This window comes from Lynx canadensis, chromosome C1, assembly GCF_007474595.2.
Source record: "Lynx canadensis isolate LIC74 chromosome C1, mLynCan4.pri.v2, whole genome shotgun sequence".
NCBI lineage: Eukaryota > Metazoa > Chordata > Mammalia > Carnivora > Felidae > Lynx > Lynx canadensis.
Genome location: NC_044310.1, coordinates 107,542,375 through 107,559,454, shown reverse-complemented (window position 1 = coordinate 107,559,454; position 17,080 = coordinate 107,542,375). Strand labels below are relative to the sequence as shown.

General features: G+C 42.2%; 1 protein-coding gene across 1 annotated transcript; it reads right to left on the bottom strand.

The window, feature by feature from the left end:
* Window positions 1–2,982: 2,982 nt before the first annotated feature.
* On the bottom strand, window positions 2,983–15,888 carry LOC115519799 (cryptic protein-like). The gene is made up of 6 exons (XM_030323677.1): window positions 15,866–15,888; window positions 15,503–15,555; window positions 15,238–15,411; window positions 14,348–14,462; window positions 13,973–14,082; window positions 2,983–3,292 (listed from the first exon to the last, which is right to left on the bottom strand). The coding sequence occupies exons 1-6, from the start codon at window positions 15,886–15,888 to the stop codon at window positions 3,171–3,173; spliced, it is 597 nt and encodes a 198-aa protein (XP_030179537.1). The 3' UTR covers window positions 2,983–3,170.
* Window positions 15,889–17,080: the final 1,192 nt, after the last annotated feature.

Sequence of the window (17,080 nt, the reverse complement as noted above, 5' to 3'; positions counted from 1 at the left end):
AAGTATTCGCAAGGATGTGGAGGAAGGGGAACACTTGTACACTGTTGATATAACCATCATAGAAAACAGTATGGAAGTTCCTCAAAAAATTAAAAATAAACTACCTCATGATCTAGCAATTCCATTTCTGTTTATATATGTTAAGGAAATAAGAGATACCTGAAATCCTTTCATCATTGTAGCATTTTTCACAATGGCCAAGATGTGGAAAAAACCTAAGTGTCTGTCAATGGATGAATGGATAACAATATGTGTCCTAAGTGTCTGTCAATGGATGAATGGATAAAAATGTGTGTGTGTGTGTGTGCGCATATACATAATAAGTACACATATATACAGAGGAATATCATTCAGTGTTAAAATGAAGGCAATCCTGCCATTTTGGACAATATAGATGAACCTGGAAGACATTATGCAAAGTGAAATAAACAAGACACAGAAAACAAACCCTGTATGATCTTACTTATATGGTGAATCTAAATTAATTGAACTTAAAGAAAGGTGGTTGTCAGCACTGGGAGGGTGGATATATGGAGAGATGTTGGTCAAAGCGTGTAAACTCAGGTATAAGATGAGTAAGTTCTGGGATCTATTGCACAACATGATGACTATAGTTACTAATACTTTATTGTATACTTGGAATTTGCTAAAAGTAGAACCTAAGTGTTCTTATCTAGAAAAAAGAACTATGTGAGGTGATGGGTGTGTTAATTAACTTGACTGCACATACGTATATCAAATCATCACATTATATGCCTTAAATATAAACAATTTTATTTGTAAATAAATAAAAAGATCCAATATAGGGGGATAACTCAATCCTTTTCTGTATTCTACCTTCTTTAACATTCATTTGAATATTGCACATTCTGAATTCATATTTTCATAACCAATGGTTGAAAATGCCAACAAACTAATTTATAGTATAGATTTTTAAAGTAATTGTATTACATAGGCTAATAAAGTGAAGTGGACTTAAAAAGCTGAAAAACTCAATGGAAGTCCAATCTATTTGAAATGTATACTTTCAAAGTGGATCTTCTGGACATGCCCCTCTCATCTGGTGTCTCCAGTGTGCCCCTGCCCCATTCTGATGTACTTCTGTAGTCACTGACAACCTTTGCATTGTTTCACTTCTCTCTCCTATTTCCTGCTTGAAGGACTGTGCCAATGGGCCCAGCTTATAGTGGGCCTCAAAAGATTTTGTTGAATTGTTACATGTGAGTGTGTAGTGTGTGTATGCTATGTGTAACACTAAAGTAGTAGCCTATTTAATTCAGCATCACTTCCCATTTTAGTGCTCACACCAAGAGCTCTCTATTCACCTATAAGTAGAGTGTTCTACTATCTAAATAGAGTCAAAACTACCCTCCAATGCAGTATTTTGACAGTTGAGCATTGTGGCAACTGTCTCGAGGCAGGGCACTTTTCTGTCTATAAAAGTACTCCAGTACATGCAGCTTTACATCACATGAGCAATGGGAAGGCCTTTCTATTGAACTCAGCTATGAATTCTTTAAATGAAGTTCTATAAGCCTTATAAAAATATCAATATCTTGATCAATTAATATATTAATTCAGGCTGTATTATCTATTCCAGAGTCCATTTCTTGATCCCATTTTATTCTTATCGTTTACTTGAATAATTTGTAATATTCTTCTTGTTTTCACTCCTCTGATTTCTAGTTGTGGTAACTGTCCAGAGTTGTGATTATCTGAGAGCTAATGTACTTGACAGATCCAGCTTAGAAACGCCTAACTCCCAAGTACTGTGTGATTGATAGGAAGATGGGTCCTTCAGTCCCTTTATTTTTCATAAATTCTTTATACATACTTGATTTCAGATTGGGATTCAGATTGAGGCTGGATGCTTGGTGGCTGGACCTGTTTTGAAAGCATAAACAGTACTACAGTTGTAGGATTTATATTATTAACCTAACTTCATGTTGCTTTTTATGTTCCTATATTTTATCCTCCTTTCAGCCCCATTAACTCTGCCTTTTTCACTCTCTATTCCTTGTTTACACATTGATATAGAAACTTAATAGAGACCAGATGATAACATCTGTCTTGAAATTATCTGATGCCCCCCCATCATGAATGCATACCTTCAGGTTGTTTCAAGGCTCCCCCACCCAAGATTTCAAGAAACCTATCACTCCCCTTTCATGTATTCACCTCCTTCCCCAATCACTACATATAAACTGTTCCTAGGTTCAACAGAGCAAGGCAGCTTTAGGAACTACAAGCAAGGCACATCATGTTCGTGGACAAGTTTGAGTCTGTAACAAGATTTAGTGGCTGGCCTGCTGCGGGTAAGCTGTGCTTGCTTGGTTGGGTATCAGATCACTAGACTCCAAGAGAGGAGGGCTAGCCTAGAGCCTGAGGCTCTGACCTCTTTTTGCTGAATTCTCTCTGCCTTGTCTTCAGAATGGATTCTGCTATGGAGAATCTTCCCCTTTTAAGGAGATGGTGATAATCCGAAGAAGTGCCAAAGGCCCTGAAAAAGGTGTCACAAAGGAGCTGGTTTAGTAGGGGAAGCTGCAGAAAAGGAGGTGAGAAAAAAGTGGCTGTCAGCCTCAAGTCTTGTCTCCCTCCTTCATACCCTTTCTCCCCCTTCTTGCTTCTTTATCAATGAAGCATTTTTTAAGGCAGCAGCTCTTTGCCAGACCCACAGCACATGTGGTGCTGTCCCTGCCTCTCAAAGATTTATAAGAGTAGTGGGGGACACTGACAGTAAACAAATGCATGACATGAAGTGCTGCCACATCCATGGTGTATCTATGTGTGTGGGAGATGAAGGGGTACTCAAAGGGAACTTGTTATCTGGGAGGGGCCGCACGCTCGGTTTATTCTTAAATCATCAGAGGTAATTTAGGCTTGAATAGGCCCCAGCACAAGTGTTTACTCATGGTTGCTCTAGGTTGCAGACCTTGAAATAAGGCTTAGAGGAGAAAATCTGTTTCATGAAAATATTTATTAAACAATAAAAATATTCACCTAATGCTTCAGTTCTAGGAAATGAAACAAATCTATTACCTACAACACAGAAAACGATGTGGATGCACAGCCCTGGCTTTCCCACAGAGAACCATGCTTGCTCAAGCTTGTGCTGGGAACACCAAGGTTCTTCCGGTGTGGAACTGCGAGTTAGGTCCTCTAAGATCCAGTCAGGAGTCTCCCGCTTCACTAAGGATGCTTTGTACGAGCAAGCAGGGAAGGAGGAAGAGAACATTCAGCATGTGTTGTGTTCTTTCTCCATTAGACCGTGCAGCAAGAAAGTCTTCCAGGTCTGAAAAAAAAAAAATCCCGAGTATGTAAGACACACTGTCACAGGCCGGCTTTAAGAGACTGAAGCAGAGAGGTCTGTACCTGCTCTGTTAGAAGCCCTGCTCTGCTGGGGCCTCCTCACTAGACTGCTCCGGTGAGGCTCCGAGAATAGATGGCTGTGAAGCCCCACCCCATGCGACAGTGAGCTCCCTTGGCAGCAAAAGGAAGCCTCCGCTGTGGGGGTCACAGCTCAAGGAAGAAGATGTGCCTTCCTCTAGCTTTTATATTCCTTTCCTTGCAGCCAGAAACAATGGGATTTTTGTGGAACTTAGCTGAAGGAGAATTTATTGGTTTTAGGGTTTAGCCCTTCTTATGTAGCATGTGAGCTGACCACAGGTGATCTGTCAGAGAATTCCACACCAAATCATTTAACAATCAGGAGCAAATAGATCTGATTTGAAATGCAGTAACATAAAACAGCTTGCATCCATGTGTTTCAAAGAAGGTCCAACTTTTCCCCAACTTAGTCCTAACACTATGATAGGGAAAGATAGGGCAAAATAGGCAGAGAGGGAAAGAAAGGTTAGGACCTGAGGTCCTTGGATGGAGAAAAACACATATTTTGGAACAACGCTGAGAGGGACTGACCAGAGGAGTGGGACTGACCCTCGGGAGTAAGGTTCCTCTTAAGAATATAACAGACACTTGGGTGGCTCAGTCGGTTGAGCATCTGACTTTGGCTTAGGTCATGATCTCACAGTTCATGGATTCAAGGCCACGTTGGGCTCTGAGCTGACAGCTCAGAGCCTGGAGCCTGCTTTGGATTCTATGTCTCCCTCTCTCTGTGCCTTCCCCCATTCATGCTTTCTCTCTCTCTCTCTCTCTCTCTCTCTCTCTCTCTCTCTTTCAAAAATGAATAAACATTGAAAAAAAAAAGATAGCTGTTAAAAAAAAAAGAATGTAACAGAAACCACCTACTCCCCTTCAGGAATTTGACAATCAAAATACATAACTAAAATAGGTAAACCATAAAACTTATGTTATATGAGGGGCATTATGACCATACCCTGACTCCTCACATGATGGAGTCAAGCCAATCAGGAATAGACAACCCAGCACCTAGAGTTATCAAGCCAATAAGGGTAGGATCTGAGAAGGAGCAAGGGGGAAGCGGGGGGGGGGAGGGGGGGCTACCAGAACCTTCTAAAACAAAGACCCTTGCCTATAGTCATGGACATTCCCTTTTAAATGCCCCCTCTCTGCAAAGACAGTTTTCATACCATTCTTACTTCCTAAACTTATACTCTAATAAACTTTTGTGTGTTTTTCATTTTATTGTGTCCACCTCTTCATTCTTCAAAGCAGCAAGACAACAAACCCCGGGTATTGAGGTAAAAAATCCTGCAATAACCCATTTCCTTGACTAGGGACTGCTTATTAAACAGGAGGAAAGCACCAATTCCTAAAGCAATGGCTGGTATTTCCACAGAGTAAGTCACAAAAATAAATAGCTTCACAGCATTTTGGAGGCTAGTGCCACACCCCAAGGTGCTCACCTTCCCTGTTGTCACAAGGGGGTTCCTCCACAGTAGGTCTCCCTTTGAGCCCTAAGGGTCTATGATTCTGGCTGCCTGTATGGCTGGACCCCATCCCAAAGGTGCTGGGTGGGAGTCCTGGGGTCGTGGGGCCCAGCAGAAGTCTTGGCTAAAGTCCTTACTGAGTGATTACTATGTGAAAACCACAAGCCCCATGGGCAGGGGGCAGTGTCTCTACTAGAACACTCTCACAAGCAAACCTGGAGCTACATGTGGGGAAGGCTGGGCAGGTAAGCATGCAGATAAGGAAGGGCCCAAATATAGGAAACTTCTCCCCAGGACTGCTCAGCAGAGGCCAACCCTGCTGGAAGCCAAGCTATCCCAGCCTGAGTGGCAAAGCCCCGGCTGTGGACGGATTGGTGACTGCAAGGCGGCCCACCGACGGTGAAGCTTCTTGTACTCCTGCTTTTAGGTAATTTAGCTTTAAAACTACCTGGGGTATTGTCTGTTGGGGAATTGCCCTCAGCAGGCCACCTGGGAAAAGAACCATTAGGGAAGAAAATAAGGTTCCACAAGAAATGGTGTGGCCTTACGTTTAGCCCTTGCCATCCCCTATGGAGACTCCTCTACTTACAGGAAGGATAGCCTCATACCTTTGCCAGCAAAGAGGGCCTGTAAAGAAGAGACTATGGATTTGAAAGCCCCACTCCAGCAACTAAGGAGTGTATCTCTGGGCACAGGTGACTTCAACCCCTAGGCCCACCTGGCCCCCCGGAGGCATTCCAGATGATGACTGAACCTAGTCAGTTAAACTAGAATGGTTCATTGGTTCCTAGGTGCATTGTCTCTCTGAGAATGTATGAGGCATGGGTTTCTAAGGCCTTTTCAGCCCCTTTCTGGCACCTCGGACCAAGGCAAACACATTGTTCTTCTGGCCTCATGTGGTTAGGAGGTCATGTCCCTGTAACTGTTCCACTTGAGGTGTTGAGAAATGGAGGGCCTTTCACGAGAACAGCAAAGCAAATGCTTTGTAGATTATAGATAAACGCAGATGCATAATGGAATAATGTAAGAAGTAAATCTATAATCAAAGGGTATGCGGGAAAGTTAGGGGAAAATCACCATGTTATTTCTTAAAGGTCGTTTATACATAGGAACATTTTCAAAATTAGGTAATGTTAGAAAAACACAGATGACGTATGCTACAAGGAAATCACTAGCATATATAATGCCACGTTTGCTACAATAAATGGGCCAGTTCAACACGCTGCTGTTGTCTCTGTCCATTTTTATTTTAGTTTTTTTATTTTAGTTTTTTATTTTAGCTTTTTATTTTAGTTTTGTATTTTCATTTTTGTTTTAGTTTTGTTTTATTTTCACTTTTTTGCTGACACCATTCATCCTTCAGAAACCCCTGGACCTGCTAGAGCTGGACTCCAGCACAACCTGGTGTTATCCCCCCTCCCCCTGACCCCACTCCAGACAGGCCTGCCTGGTCCTGCCCTCTGAATGTGAGAACCTATGGTGAGCATGAAACACTGGAAATTAACAAGCAGTGATAAGCAACTGCAACAGGGACCCACTCTGCACATGTTCACAGGTGGGCTTTGGTGGGACCATCTAGGAGGCTAGATTAAGGATAGGACTGAGGTCAGGCCCACTCTAGGCCTGGGTACCACTTCTCCATACCACCCCACCTTGGGAGAGGGTTGTTTCAGAGTACCAAAACCCCACAAAATAGAAAACCTAACATCTGGGCCCAGAGAAGTCTCCAGAAAAGCTGATGCTAAGACAGGTGCTCACAGTGTACGAAGGTATTTAGGTGAGAAAAGAGTCAGCCCATACTGACCTTCAATGTTCACTCTCCCCTGGTAGAAAGAAACAGGCTTCCCATAGGAAAGGGTTCAGGCCCGTTGGCAATCATTGCTTATACATAAACTCAAAGGCTGTTTTAGTCAGCTTTGTGAATTTGGTTAGACCAAGGCAGCCCTGCAAGCAGGGGTCCCCAAACTGGGACTGTGAACACCATGTGGTGTCCCTCTCAGGAAGCCCAAGGTCACCCACAGAGCTTAGACAGAAAATATTAGAACTTCTACTGTACATTTATAGGAAAATTTAAAACTAAGCTTAGTAATATTTACTGTATTTATTAGAATCTACCAAATTAATGGTTCTATGGCCCACCATTATTCACATCATACAAAAAAGAAAACTGTTACCAATAGATGACTTACTATAATCTGGGATTTTTATTATATACTTATCAAAAGGCCTTTTTTAGACTTGGTCAGACATAGCAAAGATTTTTAAAAATTTTTCTTTATGTTTATTTATTTTTGAGAGAGAAAGAGAGAGAGAGAGAGAGGCAGAGTGTAAGTGGGAGAGGGGCAGAGAGAGAGGGAGACACAGAATTTGAAGTAGGCTCCAGGCCTACTGTTAGCACAGAGCCCAACGTGGGGCTCGAACTCACAAACTGAGATCATGACCCAAGCCGAAGTTGGATGCTTAACCGACTGAGCCACCCAGGTGCCCCTCATGGCAAAGATTTTTATCATGTGTATTAGTCCTGTACATATGTATAAAGAGGAAGATATAAGTAAAATCAAGTTTGTACATGCTAGCATGGCAACTGTGTTACCGCCACTGAATGGGGAACAATCTCAGGTATTTTTACTGGAATGGAGTGGGAAATTAAAAAGTTTGGAGACCACCCTGGATGAGTATAACATCAGATTTCAGTGTGAGGTCCAGAACCAACATTCCCAAAAGTTTCCAATTTGCAGATATCTCTGGGAGCCAGATGGCTTTGTCTCCTGCCATGACACCCAGAGAAGCTCACCTATTGGAATGGCACCTATCATGGGAGGGTGGTTCCTGGAGGGCAGGACCAAGGGTCGGTCTCTCTCTCTCTCTCTGCCATACAGCACACTTGGAGCTGGCCAGGGCCAGGATGCTGGAGGGCCATCTCTCCTATGGGCCTATATAGGCTGGTTCTGGCCCAAAGATGTTTGTTTGCTTGTGTGGGTTGATTGGCTGGTGCCAGAAATGTATTTTTAAAATTGGGTGTGAAGTGTGAGGTGAGGCTTGACCTGACCCCAATCTGACATTCACATTACCTGTTTACTTCTGAAGGCACTTGAGTTTGCTATTTCATTTTATCAGTACTTAAGACTAAATCTTAGAATATTAAACTGGTTCCTGAGGCTAACGAAATACTTAATTCTTTGGGACTATGTGTGGGAAGAACCACCCTGTTGGTATAATGAGATCTTGGGCTGGCGCAACACAAAGCAAAGGTCCTGGTAGTTGGAATGTTGTCTTTTTTTTTTTTTCTAATGTTTATTTTTGACAGAACGAGAGAGAGAGAGAGAGAGAGAGAGCGCAAGCATGATGTGGGAGGGACACAGAGAGTCACAGAATCTGAAGCAGGCTCCAGGCTCCGAACCGTCAGCACAGAGCCCAATGTGGGGTTCGAACTCACGGACCGCGAGATCATGACCTGAGCTGAAGTCGGACGCTCAACCGACTGAGCCACCCAGGCACCCCTGTCTTTTTTTTTTTTAACCCTAATTAACTTAATGCCCCTTAGTGGATATTGTTCACAACCTAAAAGACACATTTCTTTAAAAAAAATTTTTTTTAATGTTTATTTATTTTTGAGAGACAGAGAGAGACAGAGTATGAGCAGGGGAGGGGCAGAGAGAGAGAGAGAAAGACACAGAATTTGAAGAGGCTCCAGGCTCTGAGCTGTCAGCACAGAGCCCGACGTGGGGCTTGAACTCACAAACCTCAAGATCATGACCTGAGCTGAAGTCGGACACTTTAACCGACTGAGCCACCCAGGCGCCCCCTAAAAGACACATTTCAGTAAACTTGCATATAAATGCTAGATTATGAAATAATTTTTTAAACCTCATATTGACTTGAATACTGTTGATGGTAGTGATAATAAAATAATTTACTCTGTGCATAACATGTAACAGGTTTAGTGCCTTTACATCTTATCAATGGGGTAAATATTCAGCTCTAATTCTGCAGTTGCAGAGACTGAAATACAAACAAGTTATTCAACCTTTCATAAAGATCATAAACATTATAAAAAGTATTTTTTGGGGATTTGAAAAAGTATTTTGGAGGTATGTTCCCACGCTTTTTCTATTATGCCACACTGTCTCTTTAAATGCAAAATTAACAGATGTAAATGGAGAAAATAGTAGAAATAATGATAGTTACCTGCAATGTAGGTAATTGATAGAACCCTATCATTTTGATAGATTGATAGAACCCTGCAATTGATAGAACAATTGATAGAACCCTGCAATGATAGAACCCTACAAATGGTTTCTTTTAATTGCAATATAATAACAGGTAATGGCTTTTATGGTGTTTCTTCTTTCGAGCTGTATTTGGAACTAATTGGTCAAAGGTCATCCATTCAATATTTATTTAGAATTATTATTCACAAAGCATTATTTTAGATCATGGAACAGAAAATAGCTCACACCACAAACAAGATTATTTTGCATAAAATTTATCCTTCAACATGTATGTGAGGGTAGAGGGCAGGTTATCCTCATTTTATATAAAAACTGAGAAACAAATAGAGCTCTTCTGAATCAGAATGCCCTTGGAAAGGCATTATATTTGGGATTAAGACAGCCTGTCATTCTTGGACCCAGACAGGATTGAGCAAGAAGGCCCCTTAGAGACCCTTTGGCTTTCAGGTAGCCTGCAGGTGCCACAAGGCCATGATTTTATAGTGTGTTATTTTCTGTTTGTGATTCCTGCATCGAGATGTATCCTTTCACCTCATTATATTATAAACATAATTTTTTATTCTATCTTCCACATGTTTTTCACAATCCTCATAACATCCTATTACAGTATTTACTTACCTATTACTCTGCTGTTAAATTTAGAATATGGTCATATTTTCAGTATTCTAAATAACACTATCAAAACTATTTCTTTAGTTTATATTGATAATTATTCTTATAGGATGAGTATAGAAATGGCACAATAGTTAGGATTCACATCCTGAACGCTTGTGCACTGTTGGTGGGAATGTAAATTGGTGTGGCCACTATGGAAACCAGTATGGAGGTTCTTCAAAAAATTAAAAAAAGATGGGAATGCAAGCTGGTGCAGCCACTCTGGAAAACAGTATGGAAGCTCCTCAAAAAACTAAAAATAGAACTACCCTATGACCCAGCAATTGCACTACTAGGCATTTATCCACGGGATACAGGTGTGCTGTTTCGAAGGGGCACATGCACCCCCATGTTTCTAGCAGCACTATCAACAATAGCTAAAGTATGGAAAGAGCTCAAATGTCCATCGAAAGAAGATGTGGTATATATATACAATGGAGTATTACTTAGCAATCAAAAAGAATGAAATCTTGCCATTTGCAACTACATGGATGGAACTGGAGGGTATTATGCTAAGTGAAATTAGTCAGTCAGAGAAAGACAAAAATCATATGCCTTCGCTCATATGAGGACTTTAAGAGACAAAACAGATGAACATAAGGGAAGGGAAACAAAAATAATATAAAAACAGGGAGGGGGACAAAACAGAAGAGACTCATAAATATGGAGAACAAACTGAGGGTTACTGGAGGGGTTGTGGGAGGGGGGATGGACTAAATGGGTAAGGGGCATTAAGGAATCTACCCCTGAAATAATTGTTGCACTATATGGTAACTAATTTGGATGTAAATTTAAAAAATAAAAAATAAAATAAAAAAATTAAAAAAAGAAATGTCATATGATCCAGCAATTCCACTTCTGGGTCTTTATCCAAAGGAAACAATCATACTAACTTAAAAATATATATGCACCTCCATATTCATTGCATATTATTTATAATAATATGGAAGCCAAAATATGGAAGCAACCTAAGTGTACATTGATGGATGAATGGATAAATATATGATATAAATATGTATAAATATAATATAAATATGATATAAATGTGGGTAAAATATTTAAAAAAATTTTTTTCAACATTTATTTATTTTTGGGACAGAGAGAGACAGAGCATGAACGGGAGAGGGGCAGAGAGAGAGGGAGACACAGAATCGGAAATAGGCTCCAGGCTCTGAGCCATCAGCCCAGAGCTTGACGCGGGGCTCGAACTCACGGACCACGAGATCGTGACCTGGCTGAAGTCGGACGCTTAACCGACTGCACCACCCAGGTGCCCCAAAATATGTATATTTATATATAAAACACAAACACACAACAGTGGAATATTTTTCAGCCACATAAAAGAAGGAAATCTTGCCATGTGTCACAACATAGATGGACCTTGAGGACATTATGCTAAATTAATCAAACTGAAAAAGACAAATACCATATGCTCTCACTAATATGTAGAATCTTTAAAAAAAAAAAAAATGGAACATAGCTACAAGAACAGTTTGGTGGGTGCCAAAGGTGAGGGTTGGTAGGTGGGCAAATGGGTGAAGATCAAAGGTCAGAAGGTACAAATTTCCATTTGGAAAACAAATAACCAATGGGATTGTAATGTACAGCATGGTGACTATAGTTAATAAAACCATTTTGTACATTTGAAAGTTGTTAAGAGAGTAGATCTTAAAAGTTCTCGTCACAAGAAAAAATTTTAACTATGGAGGGTGATGGATATTAAGTAGACTTAGTGTGGTGAACATTTCACAATATACACAAATTTTCAATCATCATCTTGTACACCTGAAACTAATGTAATGTTATATGCGAATTATATCTCAATTTTAAAAAAAGTATATGACAAATTTCAGGGATGTCCTTACGTACTCCATAAATGGTAGCAATTTTAGTCATAGATTCATATTAGTTATTATTCACAGAATAATGTTAATTATTATTATATCAATATGCTATGGTATGTTTCTTTACAATATTTTTAAATAATCGTTATAAAATATATCTTACTTTATATTTATATATATTTATATACCATGCTATATTATATATACCATATTATATATTACATATATTATATATTATATATGTACATATACATATACCATATTATATTGTATATATTTATATACCACATATATTTTATATATTTATATATATTTTATTTTATATGTATATATATTTTTATACCAACTAGCCTCTCATGATTATCTCTTAAGAAATAAATATCAGACCCTGTTTATTTGCTGTAGGAGTTAATTCCTCTAAGTCTCAGTCTCCTCAAATACAAAAAAGTATAATAATACCTATTTCATGGGCCTAAGAGAATCGGATGGGATGAAGTGTACGAAGTGCCTGAAATATACAAAGTGCTAACAAAAACAGCCATCATCATCATCCCTCCTATCATAACCACTGTCAGCACAGCCACCACAGTCATCTGCTATGAAGAAGAATCAACAGGCCAAAGAGTCCAAAAGTGTTGCTGTGCTTTCTGCACCTGACAATTCACTCTGAAACATGACTATTTCATTCAACATTCATGAGCAGAAACCACATTTTGGAGCCATTTTCACTGTCCTTGACAGACAGCATTCCCAGCCTTGGATGTTTCCAAAGATACAAATTAGTAAGCAGAGAGCCTGGGACCTAGTCTTTGCCCTGCTGCTTCTGAAACCAAGCTGGCTTTGCATGGGAGACTGGGAAATGATCACAGCTAATCCCTTCCCCACATTACTGCTGGGAGTGCCAGTGGCACGTGGGAAATGACTTCACTTGTAGGACTACACAGGTTCCACCTGCAATATCAATATCTGTTCCCTAATTTGTGTGTCCTTTCTCTGGAGCACGGAAGGAACAGCTAGTGAATCACAGGTCAGCAAAAAGCCCAGTAGGAGAGGGGGTGCTTTGGGAAATGTGGTGGGCATGACAGAGGGAGGGAAAGATACAACGTTTTCCAATACTGTACTATAATCACAGTCTCCCTACTGGCACCACCCACACCATGCACAGCTGGATGAGAAGGGCAGGGCAGGAAGTGGGGTTGATGGGTTGTACCTTCACTAAGCATCTTTGACAGGTAATCCTACCCAAGGCTGCAGAAGAGGGAGAAAGGTATAGGAATGTGGGTTGAAAGCTGAGCATTCATTCAGTGTGCTCCTCCACTACTGGCCCCACCAAGAAGGCAGGGGTAAGAACTTGGTTTGGAGGTTTCTTATCCTCACTTACTGCTGCTCCTCCACTGCAGTCCTGACAGTGGACAAAGGGGTGGGAAGTGGGGTTGAAGGGCTGTGATATCATTAAGTGTGCCCTTCAACTGTGGGATTTGCCCAGGAGCAAGGACAAAGAAGGACAAGAAGAAGGACAAAGGAGGAGCATAAAAGGGGACTTAGGAGTTTTGACTTCTCACAGCCAAGGCCACCAGGATTGACTGAAGAGGGCTGAGGGCTGTGCCTTCATTAACTGCTCCTCAGTGAAGTCCGGTCAGAGCATGCTGAAGAGGGGAGAGGGTGCAGGATGTGGGATTGAAATGCTGTACCTTCTTTAACTGTGCCCCTTGAGGTCATAGTAGAGTGTTACATCTGTTTTCTGACCCAGGAAATTTCATGTTTCGTACTGCATTTTAAAAGTGAAACATTTGCACGAAGTTTGCTCCCTGCTCAAAATCCTCACAAATGAGCGTTCACCCCATGTGTTCTCCACACCATGCTGGCTTTTAATATGTGTGGCAAGCCTGAACACCTTCTTTCCCTGGGAGCACTACCTGGTAGGCCCTAAAGGGTGGCGTGTAGCCATTCATCCCTGTTCCTGTCCTGCTCCAATGCCCTCCTCATTTCACACTGGAGAAGATGGTGTTGGTGTGGTTTAAGGAAGTCACTGGAGATTTAGTCCGGTAAATCAGTCCGGTAATCTGTCTGCCAGGCTTGGCTCGGTTTACCAGCTTGTGTGCTCCCCAAAGTAGGCTCACTGAAAGGATACTTGAAGAACACTGGAAATCACTTTTAAACCCAGCAATCGGGACATAGTAAATTTAGGAATAAAAATTTAAATAATAATAATGATATGCTGATAATCACAGAATGATTATATGTGATTCACGACGAATGTGACTTTCCTAAGTGATGAATTTTTGCTCATTTCTGTGTCGCCTGGCACAGCTAGATCTCTGCGGATAGATAGGTACAAAGGAGCAACCACCTGCGTGTGTGGACTGTGCTAATAGGAGGCGGGTACTCTTACCGCAGCTGCCGGGTGTCTGGCGGGGGAGGCAGTGCAGGGCTGCGAAAACACACCTGCAAAGGCGGCAGCCGAGGAAGGTCCAGGCTCCATGCTTCACCGAGCCGCATTCGCTAGGGAGGCCGCAAGGTGGAGTTAGCCTTGCCTAAGCGCATGCGCTCCCTTCTCCCACGCCCATCCACGCCCCACCCCGCACAGGCCCCGCGGCCGCTCCCATCCACTCCCCGCTCCCCTCCCCCACACTCCACCTGCGAGCCCCCAGAGCCCGCTCCCCTCCGCCACGCGCCGCCCCGCGGGTTGCCCCAGTGCCCGCTCCAGGGCCCCCGCCCCATTATCCCCGCCCCACCGACCTAGCAGCCCGCTCCGTGACGCGCTCACCTGTGCCTCTGGTCGTGCTCGCAGTAACGGCCGGTGAAGTGGGCGGGGCACACGCAGAAGCTGCCCAGCACGCAGGTGCCGCCGTTACTGCAGCAGTGCAGCAGCTGGGGCTCACCTGTGGGGGGAGTCGCCTGGCTGTCAGCCTCCGCCTGCCGCTGGGCTTTCCGCGTTAGACAAGCCCGAAGAGGGCTTCGCGAGATCACCCCGGAAAAGCAATAAAATTTAACTCCCTGCTAAGTGTGTTTGCTCAGGCAAACCCTACTTGTTAAGTTAAGGATTAAAAGCAAACTGCCAGGAATACCGGAGGGTCAGGAACCAGTCCGAGGACCCGACGAGAATCCCTGCCCCCAGCAAGTAGGATTCTCTCTCTTCATTCCTTTCACATGTTAAAGTCAGGCTGTGACCTGCCTGGACAGTGATTAAAGACAGGCCTCCTGGGAGGGGACCACCCACCGAGAGAGGACTGTAGAAAACCCTCTCACCTCCAGCCCTCCCGCCAGAAAGACCGCCTACCCCCGCCCCCAGCCTCCACGCCCCCGGGATGTGGGGTCTGGAGGCTGACAGTCTGCAATAAGCCAAGCAAGGGTCCCCTATTATCTTGGGTTGGGAGGTTGTTTTGCATATATATTTAAATCGCAGTTCTCTGGACCTGAGCAGATGGAAAGTTTTACCAATGAAATAGTAAAACTTTTCAGAGCAAAAGAACACCTCACTAGGAAATAGTTTTCACTTTATAGTGTATCATCATTTGAAGATGATAAAATGTGCTTTGTTGGATTTTTCATTTTATGCTAAATTTATTCCAGGTTTTTCTCAGATCCTAAATCTGCAGACCACCGACTGAGATGACCACAAAGGTAATGTGGGCGCCTTCGCGACTTGCAACTTACGCTGTTGGAGATCCGGAAAGTAGGGACGTGAATTCTGGGGCCTCCAGCCATTGGCGCTTGCATTCACCTCCCCAAAATTATTCAGGGTCCAGTTGAGTGTTTTCTGCAGGAGCTTTTGGACTGTAGCATTGTTGATTTCTTCTCTGTTACCTTTATGTTTCTCTCTTTGATAACCTTTTAAAAACACCGAAAATATGAGACTGATAATGATTAAGAAACAAATAGGCAATAAAAAGTAAGAGACTATAAATAAAACGCTTCTTACTGTTGTTTCCCAAGTGGATGATCTGTAATGCCAAACTGGTAAAAAACAGAAGCCTAGAATATTTAAAGGAAATTATTGAAGTTTAAAATATTAAAAGTATAAGTAGAAATTTACATGTTCAAAATGTAATGCAATCATATATAAACATAAGTCTATACAATATTTAATGTGTAATAAATATTATGCCATGTTTTATAACTTGTAGATTTTAATTAATGTTGTCATGACTTAGAAAGATTTTGAGACCAAAGAAGTGTACATGTCCCTTAATGAGAAGGAACAAATGTGCATGCATTGCAGTTTATTCTGGAGGCTTTTAAATGCCCCTCTTGGCTCTCAGATCTGGATGATCTGTGTCCTTACCTAACAGGGTGGCTCCGGACCATTTTCCCACTGACACGTCTGCTGTGAGAGTCTCCTCTCATCCATACACTGAAGACCAACTTCCAAGGAGGTCAAATATGACTGGGTTTTGTACTTGAAGGTGTCTTTACTCCAGCTCTTGTAACAACTGCACTAGGACATAAAGGTGGATAAGTAAAGAAGATACGGGTATTTCCTATCCTCTGCCTAGGCCATGAGAAACAACAGTGAGATCTCTGGGTTCTGCTGTGGAGGCCCATTAGGCAATGACCTGCTGTGACAGGCAGGGCCCATGCGGAGCCTCCAGGACTGTTCCCTCAATGAGATCTGGTGGGGGGGGGGGGTGGGGGCCGGACACTTGGACTAATTCTCTCCCCAGTAGTGTTAACAGTGTTGACAGCGGCAGGAGTGGTCCACCCCTGATGTAAAACATTTGTGGCTAAGGCAACAAGCCTTTCCCTCACCAAAACAACAACAACAAAAACAAACAAACAAACAAAAATTAAAATCCAACATGAACAAAACCTTTTCACAGGAAAATGGAAATTTTATATTGCATACTCCTTGTACTGGTGGTGAGGGCCCAGCTAGAGAAGGGATCCATTGTGTGGGACATAACCAGCAAGTGTGGGTCCCAAAAGTCTTGACTGAGAAACATGAATATAAAGAGAGACATTTCAACCCCTATTTTCTGAGGATGTATCAATATTTTAACAGACTGATTCATTTCTCTGTGCCCAGCATGGTGGTGAATATGATACAGCATGCCCCTGGGGAAGTGTTATTATTATCCCCCATGTAAAGGGAGAGGCAACAAGAAGCTTAGAATCTAAGTCCATTGTGGCACTTAGATCTTTGAAAAATATGAAATGTACAGATTTTATAAGAAGGGACCTACAGTGTGCTCAGTATGTGAAGACTACTGAGTATAGAGGTGACCCCCCCCCCATTAAGCTCTGAATCCAAGAAGGGAGTGATTGCCAAAATAAGGACCAGAGGCCCTTTTATCAGCACTGAGGAGGATACGTTGCAACTCTGGGGCAAATTGTTCTGTGATTTTAATATAAAAACTGCTTTCTAAAAATAGCATGCTTCCTCTGAGGATGAAATAGTCTTTGATACTTATTTAATTTTTTAAACATTTAATATGAGGTTTATTAAAGAGGCTGTTACATAAACCAATAGGGAATTGGTGAGCCTGGCTGCCATGGGGCC

Coding starts and splice junctions, on each gene's coding strand:
- LOC115519799 (XM_030323677.1), bottom strand. CDS start 15,888: ATGGTCCGGAGCCACCCTGTTAG. Junction 15,556..15,865: donor GTCCGGAGCCACCCTGTTAG/GTAAGGACACAG, acceptor TAAATATTCTAG/GCTTCTGTTTTTTACCAGTT. Junction 14,083..14,347: donor GAGCACGACCAGAGGCACAG/GTGAGCGCGTCA, acceptor CGGCCTCCCTAG/CGAATGCGGCTCGGTGAAGC.